We start from the raw sequence: 18,735 nt of genomic DNA on the forward strand, positions 1-18,735 counted from the left end.
GTTTCGGCGCTTCGAACGTTGATCATGTGCATCGGTTGGCTCGATAGGTATTCGAGCGCGAAGAGATAGGTAAGTTGTTGTTTAAAACATTTTTATTAATTTATAAGTTTAGAACGAAAGACTGATTTAAAGAAGTATTTTTCCATTCTTTATTGTCTTCGTAATTAATTGGCTGCGTAGTAAAATGCGCCACCAATTAATCGCTTTTTCGTCGTCACCTTGACGACGACGCGACTCAAAAGTGTCACCCTTTCGTGACGTCGTCCTCTTCCGTTCCGCTATTCGAATCCTTGAATATTTAAAGATGCGAGTCGACTTTTTAAAAATAACGCTAGTTATGCTGTTCGCGCGCGACACGACGCGTCCTGGAGCGAATTAAAGGGAAGATGACGCGACGCGCCCGCGTTAATTATAATGGTGATTTTTAAGTGTTTACTACCTCGTAGGTGGTTATGGCCGGTGCAACAGACGTAAATTATTTTAAAATTATTATTAAAATTATTTAACTAGCTCTTTTTACATTTTATATGTGCAAAAAGAGAAATGGTCAGTTTGGTCAGTTTTTCTCCGGCAGTCTTGGGTGCCGGTCACTTTTTTCTGATTTTTCAAGATTTAGTCGCCTTTTGCCATTTTTCTGATTGCAGACTTTTGCCAAATATCAAACGTGTGACTTACGCGCTTACTGTATCTTGTAGTCGAAGATTGAGCTAGTGGCCAGACTTGCAAATTGGTGGTGAACCGGCCGCGGAGATGCTCTTTTAGTCTAGTGATTTTGTACTGCCCTGGTGTTTAATCGGAACAAGAGGCAACTGTTGTTTTTGTATCACTTTCTACCAGTGGTGATATTCGAAATATTTAACAAGGGGTTCGCTAGCAGAAAATTTTTCCCTGACAATCACCGACAAACGAAATGGAAGTTTTGGCTAGAAATAACCTTTTCTTGCAACCATATATCTAACAATCAGTGGCGTATTTAGAACGTAACGAGCCATGGGAGAAGGCCAGGTAACAATAGCATTTTAGAGCTGTCAACCTTTTTTTTTTTTTTTTAAGGCAGATAAATTCTTTACCGCGATATGGCGCTTCTACAAATAGGCACATGTCATCATATCTCGAGATACATTATACTTTTCACTGTCCATAGCCCAACACGTGTTCCACAGCCATCTTGTATTGTCTCGCGCGCGTGGAATTCTGGAATCTCTCTTATGACTGGATCTACTTTCAAGAACTCTCTTGAATCAATCACGATTAAACCTCGATTGAAACGGTCGAGAGAGATCGCGCCAAGACATACTCCCTGACCTTGCTCACAATCTAGATTGAAATGCTCGGTGCAAACGGGGTATAAGGCCCTAGTTTAGTAGTATTACAGAGTATAATACGCATATTTTAATATATTTTTTTAAAAAAACAAACCCACTGAGAAATGATCCGTGTGTTTAACAAGGTTCGGAAAACTGAAAATTTTAACAACGGGTTCGGGCGAACCCGCTCGGAAAACTGAAAATTTTAACAACGGGTTCGGCCGAACCTGTGCGAACCCGCCGAATATCACCACTGCTTTCCACCAATTTGCTACGATAGAGGTAAGATTTTAGATAAGTTGCCTAGATGCAAAACACTGCGAACCCCTCGAATTTCACATTGTTTACCATCCCAAGGCTGCATGATTTTATAGTTGACAAATACTTGGAATAAAATCAGGAACAAAATGAGTTGTTCTCAAAGATATTGCAATGGTTCAACTCCTAGGTATGCAAGATCTGTATGAGGAAAGACTCAAAAATCTGGAATTTATTTATGAAAATTCGTGTATTTATTTTTGTGTGTTCAGACTTTAGCAGCATTCAAATTGCACAAAGCAAATGAAATTAGACAAAAAGAACTTGCAGATATTGGGACTTGCTGTATCTATACTGTTGATAAAGCATTATTGGAAGTTGAGGAGAATGCAACTGAAGTTGTAGTGCTTCTTCATTTTCTCATATTCTGCACATGATGGTCACTCATCATGTGCAGAATATAAGGAAGTGCAAAGAAAGAAACGAGTTCCTTTAAGAACTTTTTTTTAAAGTGCACTTCAATACATTGGCTAACATTTGGGACTGCTGCAATGTGCCCAACAGTCTATAGAAGACAGTAACAAGATTTTTAACACAACCTTATACAAAAGTAAGCTTTTTCGTGTGAGTAGTGCTGAAGTATTTGTGAAGCCCACGGGGCATTTCCAGAGTGATTTGACCTGTAATTCATGTCTTACATTTAGAGTTATTCTTCTGCAAATGCTGCTTAGTCATATGTGATTGTAGATACTTGTAATTCTGCAAAAACTGACATTATTGATGAAGCAGCCATTTTAATTTCTACAGATCTTCCATTGAATAAAATTGTGTGCAGTACAGAATGAAAGAGTAAAATAGAGTACAGAGTGAAATAGAAAAATAAAAGAGAGGATGCAAAACATTTCCTTCTTAAGTGGAAACTGTACGTATGGGCATGCAAGCACATATTGCAGAATACGCCACTCGTAAGCAAATGTGAGATCCCGGGCTACAGTTTTTATAAAAATGAATAGTGTTTTGATGATTATTTTAAATAAATGTCCATAAGAGAAAGTTTTAGAGAAGAGATGAGGAAATAACAAGATGATGTTAAAGATAACACTTCCTTTGTAACCAAAACTCTTTCTGAGACAGTTACTCAATGCAAGTAGTAGTGGAGGAAAATTCGGATCGGTTAATAAAAATTCATGTTTTGTCAACATTAGTGCTATTTAAACTATATTTCAATATTGGATTTTAATAAGCCGAAGGCTAATTTTTTTAATTTGTGAATTTTTACACCTTTCCTCATTTTTTTTTAATTTTATAATTAATTATGTTTAATTACATTAAAAATAATAAAAATGAAAAAAAAACGAAAGAAATGTGTTAATTTTGAAGAAAAAGCTTCAAAGTACAATTTCCTTTTTCTCGCCTTAGCGCGAAACTTGACACCGATGAGTCATTGTTTACACAGCTGGATGACCTTGAGAACAGCTGGTGTCGTGTTTCGCGGGACATTCTCATGAAACTCTGGGAGGAGAAAGGTAAAAAGTAGGGTGAATACTAGATGGCGGGATATTTCAAAATTTTTTTTTAATTACGATTTTAATTGAAATTTCCGACCCCCCCGACTTAATTAAACGTAATTATAAAAAACTATTAATTAATTAACATCCAATAGTTTAATTTTTTTGTTTTTTACATCAGAAAATAGCTTTAAATAACTTTACCGAAGTAAAATCGGCGCGCTAGAACTTTAGAAGGATGAATAAAGTTCCATAAAAAAATCCCATAAAAAACAATTAAGCGTTAATCGCGCATCATTAAGGGTTAATTAAAATCGCAATAAAATTTTTTCGCGCGGGTAAAAATTTTTCAAAAAATTTGGGGACTGAAAAAACATCCGAAAAATCAAAAAAAAATTTTTCCCCCCGAGGGTCTAAAAACCCGTTTTCTGTGTAACGCTATGTAAACCGATCGAACTGAGTTCGATTGCGGGTACGAAGGGGTTTTAAATCGTAAATAACTTGAGACTTATTTGAAAAAATAAACTTTATTGTGACAAAGATACATAAACTTCATAAAGTTGTTAAAGCTTAATTTGTAAATTTATATTTAGTAATGGCCCTTTATTTTAATCTTTTAATTAAAATTCAAAAACTTTATCAGAAATAACGGAAATAATGTTGCATACATATTGGATTTTTCCACTTATCTGTATGTAGAAACATTAATATAAATAATTAGTTTATATAAAAGTAACTAATAGACAAATATGAAATTATATATTGCAATAAGAATCTGGGACAAATTATAAAATTAACTTATAAGAAAATCAGTATAAGTGTGGAACAAAATGTTTCAATAATTCAAATGTCTGTCTGTCACTGTTATTAAGAGGATGCTTAGAAATGCAGAATGCTATCATTATAAAATAAAAATTTACATTTATGTCCCAAACTCTTTTTAAATGTATAACAATTCAGATTCTTATATATATAACAGACTAAAATGTCTATATTAAACCTTGTATGCAGTATATTTTAATTCAGTATTAGTTATTTTAATGTTTATTACCAAATACAATAAGCACCCTTCTGTTGTATCTTTCAAAAAATTAAAACTTATTGATTAAAACTGTATAAATAAATTTTAAATTCTTGTAGAAGTATCAATACATTCTATGTGTAACTTCTGTGTATCATGTAATATATTTTAATTCTCAAAAGCCTTATTTTTGACTTTACTTCTAACCAAAAGTAGCCTCTAACAAAACTTTTCTTGATATAATCTTAGAGTTTGTTAAAATTTGTACGGAAAGTAATATATATTTAATTTGTGTGACTATAATATAAAAAGAAACCAAGTATTGCACTTGGTTTCTTTTTATATTATAGTCACATAAAAAGTCACACACAAATCGATAACACAAGTATTGTACTTGTGTTATCGATTAATGCCTTGATCGAGAAGAAACAGGTAGACTAAATTTTAATAAGAAAGTTTATATAGTTTAACCTATATGTTCTCGATGGGATATTACTCACGCAGTATTGTTAATTGAAAATATGTATTTTTTTAAATTAAAGTATTATATACAATACCCAAACTCTTTATGAAAATGATGTAAAGTGAATATATAAGATTACTATATTAATTTTCTCAAAGACAAAAGAAAACTTTACTTCTCTCTCACTTGGAAACTGTTGAAACTGGTGGTTTGATGCACTCGTTCTTCTACATCATGAGACTGGTTGTGATGTTGGGTTTGGACCTGTAGGTATCTAGGTGGCCATGGTCCAGACCCTGTTAACCTTTCAGCAGTGGGAGAGTCAGGTATGGTTCTATCCCTTAGTAGTAGAGAATGTACCCGAAAAATTTTTAAAGTATTTTTTCACGCAATTTTTCTCATTTCCGTTTTAGAAAAAGTATTTGTAAACAGTTATGTCTAGTAAAGAAAAGTCTTTTTTTATTGTTACATAATTCATTTTTTATGTGAATTTTTTTTTTTGCGGTAGTTTTTGGCTAGATTTTGGTGATACCCCCAAAAGAATTTAACGTATATATACGTCCCTCACTGCTGAGTAGTTAACAGTCTAGTTCATGATGGTCTTCGTCTAATTTGAGCCAATCGTCGCAGTCAATTTTCATCATTCAACTGTATGGCTGGTGCCTCGTCTGATCAAACTCTTCTTAGTCTTACTCACCACCCGAACTATAATAATTGCCATTTTCCCAGCTACCGACGCTTCTAAACTATGTTTGATACTAGAAGTTCTGCTTCAGAAGACCCTGCCTGTCAAACAGGCATACGATCAATTGTGAACTCTCTCACAATCAGGACCTATATAATAAGGTGATGGTGGTAGTGGTAATACAATGGTGGTAATTTGATAATTTGTACAATTGATCTATGATGTGATTAGTATGTTGTTTAGAGTAGAAATAATTTGTTTTTTGATTTACTTATAATTTCTTGTAGTTTTGTTGCATAGTTATAAAAATTAAATTTATTCAAGGAAAATATATGTTATTTTATTTAGTATAATTTTGTTATTCACTGCATTTTATTCCTGACCTCCCCGTCTCTCTTATTTCCCTCTTCCGTCCACCCATGTTAGGTCCCATACGTTAACGCTCGTGTCGAGAAGTCATTGCTAACTCTCAGCCAATGTTGGAAACAGATAGGGGGCTCATTGTGAATCTCACACAAAGGTGTACAGTAGTTCAAATCCTAATCAGATATTAACACAAGCAGGTTATAGAAATTGCTAAACTTATGCCATTTTGTGTTTCCAAGGATCAGCTTCTGGATGAATGAATGTCTAGCAAGGGTTCTCAGTGTACAGAAGGCTGTTAACAGAAGATAAAACACATGTCGGAAAGGATGTTAGATGCTGCAACGATTGTTAAAGATTCCCCGAAGTCTTACGATAACCAGCCATGTAACATTCCCATTTCTAGGAAACTCATTACGACGAGTCAAAATGTTCACAAAACTTATTGTGAGCATTTACAAGAAGAAAAGAACTAAAAAAGAGGAAATACAAAAGAAGATACAGTGAAAGAAAGAATTAAAGGTGGAGGAACAAGAAACGGAAGGTCCCTATGGTACAGTACATACCATGTTAGAACAAATAAAGCAGCTATGGACAAGTGATACTGTGAAAAAAAGTAGTTATTGGTCTGGAAAAAATTGTTCGATAAGAGAAAAGACACGATAATGATGTTTTTTTCCCTAAGAAACCAAAAAAAATAATAAAAGGTGTGCTTGCCATGTATGGTTATCTTACATATCGATTATCTCTTCTCTGGCATATCCAACTGAAAATAAAACACTGCATTTTAATGTAAATGCTTATATATAATCCAAAGTTCTGTTCATCCCAGGAAAATGCAATGTGTAAGGGACTGTGGTTATTGGGATGTTAAAAATATCTGACTGCCAGGACAGAAAAGAATGAGAGAGTAATTTTTCAAGTATTAACTATTGTGCTACTTTGTACGCATGTTCAAATGAAGATCAATTTGATGTATATACCCGTTATAAATGGTCACCTTTCTTGCCAATTTTGACCCTGTAGTCATCTTTTTAAACCATTTTGAAACTGCATGATGAGGCCAAGAACTGCTCTAGTTAGAAATTATTTTGACAAAACAGTGTAGATGGCTTTGAAGGTCATCGGAGAGATTCGTTATGCCAGACTTTCTTGGGTATTACAAATTAAAATGTTTGTAATGACTACAAATTTGAGTAACTGTTTTTCTTTTCCTAATGCCAGAGTAAGACCAGCATAAAATGGCCAAAAACATTTGTAGATGATAGTGTTAAACTGAATTTTGCCGGAACCGTAAAAAAGATTATGATTCATCTCTGATCTTCCCGTTTAAGTATATTTTTTGTGATTTATTTTCTTTGCGTGTTTAGTTAAATTTGGATGGACTTAAGGGTATGTAAGACCGCCTGAGCATCTGTGGACTGCTTAAATAATTACAGAAATATTCTTGTTGCGTTAATTGTAAAAGCAGTTTTTTTTTACATTTAAATTTTTTAGACTTGATTGAAAATGGGAAGAAAAGTGATATTGGCCTCGTGCACCCTGAACCAGTGGGCGATGGATTTTGAGGGAAATTATCATCGCATCTTGCGAAGTGAGTTCTGCACTTTACAGTTTGATTCATTTAAATATATGGAGATACATTATGTCTTTGCTTTTTCTTTTAGGTATAAAAGAGGCCAAGGCTGCGGGTGCCACGTTTCGTTCCGGACCCGAATTAGAAATTCCGTGAGCGTGTTGACATTTTAAATTCTGGCGATCTTAGTGATTGTTTGTTTATGCATTTTTCTTATTTTAGAGGATATGGATGCAATGATCACTTCCATGAAAGCGACACCCTCCTTCACTCGTGGGAGATTCTGGCAGAGCTCTTGAAAGATCCGGACTGCGAGGGAATCTTGATCGACGTAGGCATGTGAGTAATATTCTTAATAGTTAGTAACTAGAACTATTGAATTTTCTACAAGAATTTATTTTTAGCTAGACAAAAATTAAAACTGCATTATAAGGTCTTATAAATCCAAAAACATAATGCCTTGTTAGATACACACAGTATGTATCATATTAAGCTAGGTTTATGCTGTTGTGCAAACTAACAAAACATTGTCTGTGCCATACTACGTGACCCAAACTAAGCTAAGACATAATTGGTTAGAAAGGTTTTAAATGCTAGTCTTTAAAAGTGGATTGGTCAAAAGATGAGATATTCTCGACTCCTAATCAACCAGCCAAAAGGGGAAGAACTGGGAGTTCTGTCAGTTTTGTAACAGTTTATATGCCAGTGCAAACCTAGCTTTAATTACAAACTGTAGAAATTATCATCTCACAGCTTACAATCTACAAGATGATAATTTCTACAGCAAACACATTAAGTATACTTGGTGTCAAGGTACTGCTAACAACATAACATGTCAATGCAAAAATGGTATAAGGAATTCTACTATTCTTACCTCTTCAAGCCATTGTTGTTAACCCAATATTTACAAGAACGGGTCGGATGGGCGAGTTTTCGCAATAGGAATGATATCAATACAAATTTTCAAAATGTAGTGTGCATCTTCTTGTCTATGTCTAATTCTAGATTAGATATTGTCAACCTATGTGGAGCCCTCTGCACCACACTTGTCATCAAGCAATGCCAGTTATGTTAACATTGTATTGAATGCTTCATAATGTAAGTGTGTGTTTACTCAATTATAGGCCCAAAAAAAACAACAGAGGACAAAATAGGAATTGTGGAGTCTATGGCTCTCTTTTAATGTAATTTTTAACAAACTGATATAAGTTATTATTTGTTGGGATGCTATATTAATATTATTGTGTTCAATCACTTTAATCCTTTTTAATTAGGTTCATTTTTCTTACAGCAAATATTATCCAAGTTTGATGACACAATTTTTATTGTGGCATGTTTTAAATTTTACATATGCATTTCAAGCTAATGTATCATCTTAGCTACTCTTCAGTGCTGTTTAAAAAAACATTACAATATATCATGATATACTACATAATGTAAATTGCAATAACATAGTTACTTACATATGAGAGTAATTACAATTCAAAACTATATATACATATACCAAACATCTAAAATACTCTAAGTATAATCTTAATTTATTGGTTTACCTTTCAAATAAACCACTGTAAATCATTGTATTCACGTTAATAAGTGAACAACTAGTATAACTTGTTTTCTGCCCAAAAAAAAAAAAAAACTATAAAACTCATACTGGTTTATAAAAGTGCACTACAAGTGCTATCCTGTTAAATCATCAAATACTGTGTTTAAAATTATTGATTGTATAAAAATCAAAGTTTCATATTATAGTAACCACCCTGTTTCTCTGAAAATAAGACAGTATCTTATATTAATTTTTGCTCCCAAAGATGTGCTAGGTCTTATTTTTCCATGAAGAAGAATTTATATTTATTGTTGAACAAAAAAATGAACATTTATTATATACTGTATAGTAGTTGTCATAACAAGACAAACTGTGAATCTTATCAAGAATTTCTTGTTACTACCATTATGACTATGTATATGTAAAATGTAAAACATTCCACAATAAAAATTGTGTGTCATTAAACCTGGATAATAATTGATGTGAGAAAAATCATCCTAATTAAAAAAGATTACAGTGATTGAAGACAATAACTGTTATAAGGAATTATTTTCTAATAAGCAAGTTGATCACAAGTCTATGTAACATATAAATAGGGGGGTGTCTGAAAATTTACCGTACAGTGGAAAAAGTTTAAGAAGATTTTTGATGTGCAGTTTCTCCTATGGCAAATGCCATAATTGCCTTCTAGAGGCTCCATAATATGGGGGAGTGAAGTCCGGAGACCTAGTGGGCTGGATTCTGTCGAAGATTATAGTTTTTGGAAGATTTCATTAAAATTGCATAGTCTGAAAATTGAAACATCTGCAAGCAAGTGATGACACTGTTTACTGCAGAGTGAAAACATGGGACTTACAACTTACAGGTCTTGTATATAATGTTTTACATATGACTTTAGTGTCATTACAAATTTCTCGCTGCACGATAACTTTTTGGACACCCTGTATAATACTTATGCTGTTAAAAACTGTAGATTTTGAACACGATTATATTTATTTGTAGGCCAGTCATGCATAAAAATGTGACTTACAACTGCAGAGTAGCATTCTTGAACAGGTAACAGAATTATGTTTAAATTAGCTCTATAGAGTTGTAATGTCATTCAACGGAATTTTTGTTAACCAGAAAAATATTACTAATTCGACCAAAAATGATGCTCTGTGACGACGGTAATTACCGGGAAAGCCGTTGGTTCACTCCCTGGAAGAAGTGCCGGAAGGTCGAAGAGTATTTTCTGCCCAGGATGATCCGTGACGTCACAGGACAGGTCAGCGGAAACCCTAAATGAAATGGTTATTTTTCTAGTCGCGGGACTTAAAGCGAAATCTTTTATTTGCAGAAAACCGTTCCTTTTGGTGACGGAGTGATCTCCACGTTAGACACTTGTATTGGATTCGAGATATGTGAAGAGTTGTGGAATCCTTGCAGGTAACTAGTTTTAAGTCTTCCATTTTAGAATTTTCCTTTTTATAATTTACCCTTCTTCCATTTTGTCCATTCAACAAAATGCAGCACCCACATTCCTTATGCCCTGGATGGAGTGGAAATATTCGTGAACGGAAGTGGCTCCTATCATGAGTTACGCAAAGCCTACATACTTGTCGATTTGGTTAAATCCGCAACGGCAAAGGTTCATTAATTAATTAATTAAAAACTAAATTTACTATAATTGCTAGGTAACAAAGATATTTATGAAAGTTTTCTTCAGAATGGAGGAATTTATTTATTTTCCAATTTGAGAGGATGTGACGGAGAGAGAGTCTACTATCAAGGTTGTTCGCACATTGCCATTAACGGACACGTGGTTTCTCGGGCCAGGCAGTTTGCACTCCAAGAAGTGGTAAGTTTGAATGAAATTTTTTCACAATCATTTGAGAAGAGTTGGTCTTTGACATAACCATTTGGGGCCTTAATTAAAACAGCATTGTCTGTACTGTCGACTCCTGCAGAGTGAAAACGAGAGCCCAAAAGTGTATCGTGGATGTAAAAATCACACTGGGAATGAAGGTAGTATGAAGACAACGAATGGAGGCATTCTGGTAAGAATGCCTCCATTCGTTGTCTTATAAAGCCTATTGTTTTAGTGGCAGTGTGCTTTGTATAGTTACCCTATTTGGCTAGGATTGTCTCAATACATATAAACTGGCTTAGTGACACGATGCCACTGTCTAAGTATAATCCCACCATCTACTGACAATTGAGAAACCAGGAGGATGAAATCACAGAAGAATGCAGAAATGGAGTGTACATTAAACTAAAACAACTGCACAAGAACAGAATAACACTTAAACATAAATTTCCAGCAAATAAATACACAACTATTTAATGTTCAAACGTTTTTGGCCGCAATTTTATAGGCCCTCTTCAGGAATGAATATGAAAAAAACTGTTCTAAAAATTGAATGCAGGGCTGATTAAATTGTGGCCAAACATGTTTGAACATTAAATAGTTGTGTATTTATTTGCTGGAAATTTGTGTTTAGGTGTTATCATACATTATACTGATTTAAAAGCAGCAGTATGGAAATAATATGGCGTATGTGGGTTATGAGAACAGCAAATTTGTCTAGTAGTTGTACAAATACCGATACAATGCTCATAACTGTAGAAATAAAATCTCTACTTTAGTATCGTTAATATGCCAAAAGTAATCTGGAACATTTGGTCAATTGTCAAGTCACTCCCTACTATGATTGATTCACGATAAAGTTTTTTGTCATTCTCTTTGACTTGAGTTTTCATTAGTTCAACAGAGCTTGAAAGCAGAAAAAAGTACAGCTTTTTTGCAACAATTAACTGTAATATAGTTTAATTATCAGATAACATACATTTTATTCTTCAATCATTGTTGTAAATCTTACTTTAGCACCCTTGCTTAAAAAATACTGTCTTACACTTGTCAGGATATCACCAACTTTACACGGATATGTAAATAAATCTCTATCAATGCCACCTTTACTATATTTGGAGAGATTTCACATTTAAAAAACACTATGGATTTTTATACTTTCCTATGACCAACAAACTGGAATAGCTTTTCTTTTCCATAAGCATTGGCCCAGGGGTGAATTCTCTGGGCTTGCTTAGCATGCGCTGCATGCTTAAGAGAAAGTTTTAACTGTCAATATACTTTTTACATGAGAATAAATTATTATTGGCATATCATTTGTGTTTGCCTTTACATTAGCGGCTAGCCGTTTTAAGTCAGTGCCTTGTTTGCAAAAACTCAATTGCTGCGGCAAACCTCCACACGAGCAAGTAAACAAGTGTACACGCACGACTTCATTCGAAGCATTTAACACGGCCAGATTGTATTGAAAGCTTGCGGTACCCGGTCATCATATGTACAGTACATGTATTGTGTACAGGGGCAGATCTACATAGAGATTAATAGGGCTTAAGCCCTGGGCCCACAGTGTCAAGGGCCCACAAAATTTGAATTATCATCATATATTAAATTTTTAATATTTTTTCATTATATTTCATGTGTAGATAAAATGGGCTTTTTTATTCACATCAAATAACGTTTCTGCCTATTGTTTAGTGCTAGAGATATAATAAGAATAATAGGCCTAACTTTTGGCATGTCCAAAAATTTTGGTCAGGATTCGCCCCTGACTACCACAGTCAAATGTTCTTTAATTTTTCACCCAAATGCAATTCATTTTTAAACATTGTAGTCTTGTTTGGGAATTGATAAAACTGGCTCTTTTTTTAAATATGTCAAAAGCATTACACACTGTAATCTGCAAGAAGTTTGTCAAGGACTGCAAAAAAGGAAACCTTGCTCAAACACATCTTTCACTTTGCCATGCAAAGTTCTGGCTTCTGGCATAGTCTTTTCTTTGAAAACGTTTTGCAAAGTCCATAGTGGAGTTCCATTTGTCAGAATTTTGTGTCAAAACAAAATTCCGACAAGCTACACGAAACTATTTTGGAACAGCTGCTTCAACTTCCAGAAAGGCTTGTATGTTTTGCTGCTAGCTATGTATCTTTTCACAATGGTGGGGAACATGTTAAGTGTAATATCATACAAGTAAAATGAAACATATCTTTAGTTAACTGCACTTTTTCTTTCAAATTCTGAACTTTTGCTTGGTCATCTTTAAAGTGACCGTAGAAACTTGTTGTCCTGTATGAAATTTACACTAGCTGCTAACTGACACAAACGGTACAAAGGAACAAGAGTAGCAGGTGGCTAGAGTAATTCTGATTAGTTGTTAACAGTGGAAGGGTGGAGGAAAATTTTAAGAATTCTGCATGAAAACTTCGACGTTTAAGCTTTTTCCCTCGGTAAATCAAACTGTATGGGTGCTAGGACTGGACCACATGAAAAATTTGAGCCTTACATCTGTTACTCAAAAACTCATTAAAAGATAGTGTTGCCCAGAATAATTTATAAACATGTAAAGCCATTTCTTTCAAAGTACACTAAGAGATATATAGTATTTTATTAAAATCTCATACATGTGGGTGACAACTTGTGAAATGTATATGGACAGAGGTTATTATTTCTTAAAGCCTGAGGGAAAGCCAAAAAGTTTTGCCCCTATGTTAATAAATTGGTGCAGGAGGGGATTAATGAAACAAAACAAAGTGAAGTTTCAATATTTACATTTTCATACTTTGTACATTTTTCAAAATTATCATTAACCCAGATGTTTTAGCCATCTTGGCACTAGGCAAAGGGCAAACATTTAGAATCTGACATAAAGTGTTTCTTTGGCTTTGGAAAGAGTTAGAAGTTGCTTGGAGCGAGAACGAGGCTACACGGAGGATGGGAAATTAGAGGAAAGTCCAATCTGATTGATTGCAGTGGCAGTCTCCTTGCCGGTTTGCACCCCTGGCATCATTGTGCCGAAGCAGTGCTTTGTTGTTTGTTCGGCATTTGAATGTAATGCCGAGAATTGATTGTGGACCCCTTTCCAAAAAACTGCCAAAACAATTCCTTGCATATTCCAAAATGCAGTCAACATGACCTTTTCTATATGGTAACATTTTTTGTCCTATAGTTTTCTTTCTAAGGGCAATAACACCACAGGTTGTACGTTGACACACTGATATTCTTTATTCTCCAAAGTGAACATTTCGAACTTAAAGTCCCTCTTCAGTTGAAGTAAAAGTTTGAAATGTAACTTTAAAGAACATGTCAACCCAAGACCTGGGGTGCGACATCCTTTAAATATAACCTTTGTTGTTGTGCATTTGAAAAAATGCATTTTGAATTTTTTTTTGGTTGTGGTTCCTCCTTATGACATTTTTCTTTAAACCAGTGTTTTTCAACCACTGGTCTAAAGAAAAATATTTAACTGTACTGAAGTGGTGCAGTTGATTATGAGTGACAATTAAACATTAATTTAGAGGTTATGTACAGTATCTCTAGATAAGCATATATAATTACTCAGTCCACCTAAAATTATCTGTAATTTTACCGGTTGGGAATGAGAAAAAGGTTGGAAAAAAAACTGCTTTAGATTTTTTTTCCCTGTAGGTCAGGGGTTCTCACAGTGGGCAATATTGCCCCCTTGTGGGCGGTGAGTAAATCTAGGGGGGCACTGGAGACAGGGTACTGAACGGTGACCAAAGGCAAAAGTTGGGGTCACTGATAGGTGAAGGGGCGTTGGGTATAACTTTATCGATTCCCCTTTGTTCCATAAAGTTTGAGAACCTTTGCGGTACGTTGTGATGGATCCAAGTTTCACCCTCAATCTTGACTCTCGAGATTCAGATTCATCTGGCCTTCGTCCCATCTGGCATGCAGTTTACAATATCCAACACTCATTATGTGGCCTACCTGTACTTTTAAAATGCCTAATTTAGAGGCAATTTTCTTCTGCTTGATGTGCTGATTTTCACAAATTTCTTCCACTCTCCTTTGGTAGAAGTCCCCCATTGTCACGAGTCTTCCTGATCACAGTTTGTTGGCCAATTTTTCTTTATCCGATTCCTTTCCTTTAAATTTCAAAACACACTGCTTTCCATAAACAGTTTCCAATCTTTGACATAACACTTTTGGCCTTAATAAATTCCATAAAAGCCTACTGCTCAAAACACGTCTCAACTTATTTGCAGTTAGACTTAAAACAGCAAAAATCATTTCAACCCACACTCTGTCTTACTTCTGCTAGGAAAGTTTTGTTCCCTTGTATTTTATAGATTGGACAAGATATACAGGTGACAAGTTACTTATATTTAAATCAGTGTCACAGAAATTCTTAAGTAACATATTGTGTGCCAGTTTGTTTCCTTTGAAGAACTTTGAATCGAGTACAGACACACTTTCAGTTCAGTTTGTGTTCCTGAGAAAATTGTATTACACAGGTTTATTTTCTAAAATAATTCGTTGTATTTTACAGGAAGTAATCACTGCGACTTTAGATTTAGAAGACGTGAGAACATATCGAAATTCAATCAGAAGTCGTAATTCTATGGTAAACAAACCCTTATTAAGAGAAAATTAAAAGGATTAATTTTTCACGGTCGAACAAAATTTTCAGGCGGCCGGATCGGAAGTTTATCCCAGAGTCAAAGTCGATTTTGCCTTATCGAATGAATACGACGTTGCATTACCAACGTTCGAACCGATTCTTTGGGAATATCACATGCCAGAAGAGGAGATCAGGTATTTAAGCTTGTTTATTAGCTGTGTTTTTACAACAGTACATTGTACATTTCTTAATTTAAGTCTAGGTCCGGCATGTTGGCTATGGGACTACTTACGCCGCAGCAATCAGGGCGGTTTCTTTTTGCCTCTCAGCGGGGGTGTCGACAGCAGTAGCGTCGCCGTCATCGTTCGCTCCATGTGCTCGCTGGTTTGTAGTGCCGTCAAGGAAGGAGGTAAAGAAAGGCGGCTAAAGTAAAACTCGGAAAATATTTTCTAACTTGATTGTGTTATATTTCAGACTCTAATGTTTTAAAAGACATCCAGAGGATAACCGGAGATCAGAATTACGTACCTCAGGATGCAAGAGAATTATGTCACCGCCTGTTAGTGACTTGTTACATGGGAACTGAAAATTCTTCCAAAGAAACCAAAGCCTATGCCAAAGACTTAGCAAATCAAATTGGAAGGTACTTATGACGACGACATTAAACTGAAATGTTGCATGCATACCCATTGCCTTTAATGTAATTTTTTCCATGTTTGCTTTACTATAATTTAGTTATCACACAAGTATAATAATTGATACTGCAATCAATGCAGTGATTGGAATATTTACTGCTGCGACTACCCTAATACCAAGGTTTGCAGCTCGAGGGGGAAGTATGCGAGAAAATCTTGCATTACAGAACATTCAGGTTAGTGTCTAGGTTGCTTCTCGACTTAAGTGCCTGAATTTAAAAGGTGATTAATCATTGTGTAGGACAAGTTTCTGTATCCTCGTCAACAAAGGTTAAGCCAGTTATTTACACCATCCAGCAGTTACATATTTGTCTGGAACTGTTGCATTCTCAGACAGATCTGCTTCTGCGGGAAAAGATTCTCATCTTTTGAGGCGGGTCTGGATTATACGTTTGGCACGAAAACAGGTTCCAACAAAACTGCTGAAGGTGCAAATGTCAATTGTTGTTTCTGCATGACAATGCAAGCATGTAAGAGCCATTCAACACAAATGTTGACAGCTGTATGCGAGCATGCATTGTCATGCAGAAACAACAACTGAAAATCTCAGCAGTTTTGTTGAAACCTGTTTTCATGCCAAATGTATAATCCAGAGGATTCTCAACATTTCCACACAAAGAACTGCTAGATAGTGTAAATCAGGGCTTCTTAACCTTTTTTTTTATTCACGGCCCCATTTAGGATTGTGATTTTTTCGCAACCCCCTCCCCCAAAATAAAATAAAGATATTTTACAGTAAAATCCGTTTTTAGTGAAAACGCGTTTTAACTAGTTGAAACTAGTTTTTACTGGATGTCATTGTTATAACCCATTTTGTGTAGTTAAAACTAGTTTTAACTCAAATTCATTTTTGACTAGCAGTAAATTCTAGTTCTAACAATGACATCCAGTAAAAACTAGTTTCAACTAGTTAAAATGCATTTTTACTGTAACAGATATATAAATATTTTGCAATATACATACAAATTTGCAAAAACAATAATGGTGTACTACCACAGTTCACTCTTGTGTTACAATGGAACAGAGACAACTGAATACACTGAAAAGCAACAACACTACAATCAGTGTTGCTGAATTGTTGTCTCGCTGCACCAGAAGTGACACAAAGCGCGCTATTTTCAAACTCTCACAAATTATTTTCAATATTTTGCATTAAAATCTCGTGACCCCAAGATTTCGCTAAGCGACCCATAGTTTAAGAAGCCCTGGTGTAAATGATTGACTCAGCCCCTAGACAGCAAATTTCTTTGACAAGTGTCTGAATTTACAGGGTGGTTAGATTGAGCAGTAGTTATAATGTTGAGGCTAACTTTCATACATAGTACAAAAAGGAAATTTTAACTGTCCACAGGAAGTAGAGATTTTGATAAGATTCCATTTCCTCCTTTTGGTTTTTTTAAATTTCTGAAGGACTCTTATAAATCAAATTTCCTATTTTAATTACAATTAAAAATTTCACATTTTTTGCAGGCACGTTTACGAATGGTTCTTGCATACTTATTTGCACAGCTGATGCTCTGGGCCAGAGGACTATCTGGAGGACTCCTGGTTCTGGCAACTGCCAATGTGGATGAAGGGTAAAGTAAACAAAATGACGGCATAAAATAGCCTAACGTATTAACAATATGTATTTATGTTCTAAATTATTCATTTCAATAAGAGATTGCAGTCTGGAAGAAAAGAATCAGCCTGAAATGGGAGTCAAACTGCAATCTCTGCAGACATATAGGCTATAATAATATAATTGTTCTAAATTAGACTATTTTATGCTGCAATTTGTTAATATATTAACAAAGGCTGTCATTTGGTTTATGACTCATTAAATGATGCAATGTTTTAAATTCAAACAAAAATCTAATATTTAGATTACGTGGCTATTTAACCAAATACGACTGTTCGAGTGGAGATATAAATCCAATTGGAGGAATCTGTAAAGGAGATTTGAAGAGATTCTTACTGTATGCTGCAAAAAAATTTGAAATTCCTGCATTAAACAAGTAAGAAACAATTCCTAATTTACATAAACAACAAATATGAAAGTAAAAGAAGCTTGTTTATAGTATATTAGTAGCACCCAGCACTGCAGAATTGGAGCCTCTGGTAGACGGAAAATATGTACAGACTGACGAGGTGAGAACTTAAATTCTAAACTACAGAGCCATCATTAGACGACATTTAAATGCCTCTTTTAGGAAGATATGGGAATGACTTACGAGGAACTCGAAATGTATGGAAGATTAAGGAAACAGGACGGCTGTGGCCCATACTCAATGTTTTGTAAATTAATTCATAAATGGGAACATAAATACACGCCGGCCGAGGTAGGCAGATTGCATCATTAAGTTTATGCTAGAGATACCATATTTGATGACTAATTGTATTGCTAACACAGGTTGCCGAAAAAGTAAAGTACTTCTTTAGACACTATGCAATAAATCGTCACAAAATGGTCGTACTGACGCCTTCCTACCATGCCGAATCTTACAGCCCGGACGACAACAGATTTGACCACAGACAGTTCCTTTATAATGTACAGTGGAATTGGCAATTTAAAGCCATAGATGCCGAAGTAATGTGTTAAAATCGTTTGTAAAAATTGCATGTAAATTTTGATTTCTGAAGTTACTTAATTTTTTTTATAGGTACTAAAATTACAATCCCTGAAACTTATGGACAACCGTTCGCAAACTGTCTCAAACATCGAAGAGAAGCGTCACATTTTATCTATGCAGGAGAATACTCAGTCGGGTTTTCCAGTAAAACATCCGTGTAACTACGGAATGGGAGTGGTGGTTTCGAATGCCCTGGCAAACTGGGATCCATTCGTCCATCGCGTCTGAATATGAAGTTTTAGGGCCTAATTAAAAACACATTATTACACCTAA

General features: G+C 34.9%; 1 protein-coding gene across 2 annotated transcripts; it reads left to right on the forward strand.

The window, feature by feature from the left end:
• Window positions 1–18,735, forward strand: Nadsyn (NAD synthetase). 2 transcript variants are annotated; one of them, XM_067264827.1, is made up of 20 exons: window positions 1–66; window positions 7,101–7,199; window positions 7,273–7,333; window positions 7,404–7,520; window positions 9,730–9,783; window positions 9,853–9,994; window positions 10,067–10,155; window positions 10,240–10,357; window positions 10,436–10,567; window positions 15,084–15,158; window positions 15,225–15,349; window positions 15,413–15,564; window positions 15,630–15,798; window positions 15,891–16,026; window positions 17,321–17,427; window positions 17,716–17,847; window positions 17,911–17,980; window positions 18,043–18,171; window positions 18,243–18,419; window positions 18,493–18,735. In XM_067264827.1, the coding sequence occupies exons 2-20, from the start codon at window positions 7,115–7,117 to the stop codon at window positions 18,688–18,690; spliced, it is 2,268 nt and encodes a 755-aa protein (XP_067120928.1). In that variant the 5' UTR covers window positions 1–66; window positions 7,101–7,114; the 3' UTR covers window positions 18,691–18,735. The 2 variants fall into 2 exon arrangements, with proteins under 2 accessions (XP_067120928.1, XP_067120929.1); XM_067264828.1 differs by having other exon boundaries at window positions 18–69; window positions 7,103–7,199.

This window comes from Centruroides vittatus, unplaced genomic scaffold (assembly GCF_030686945.1).
Source record: "Centruroides vittatus isolate TY-2023 unplaced genomic scaffold, ASM3068694v2 contig_193, whole genome shotgun sequence".
Taxonomy (NCBI): Eukaryota; Metazoa; Arthropoda; class Arachnida; order Scorpiones; family Buthidae; genus Centruroides; species Centruroides vittatus.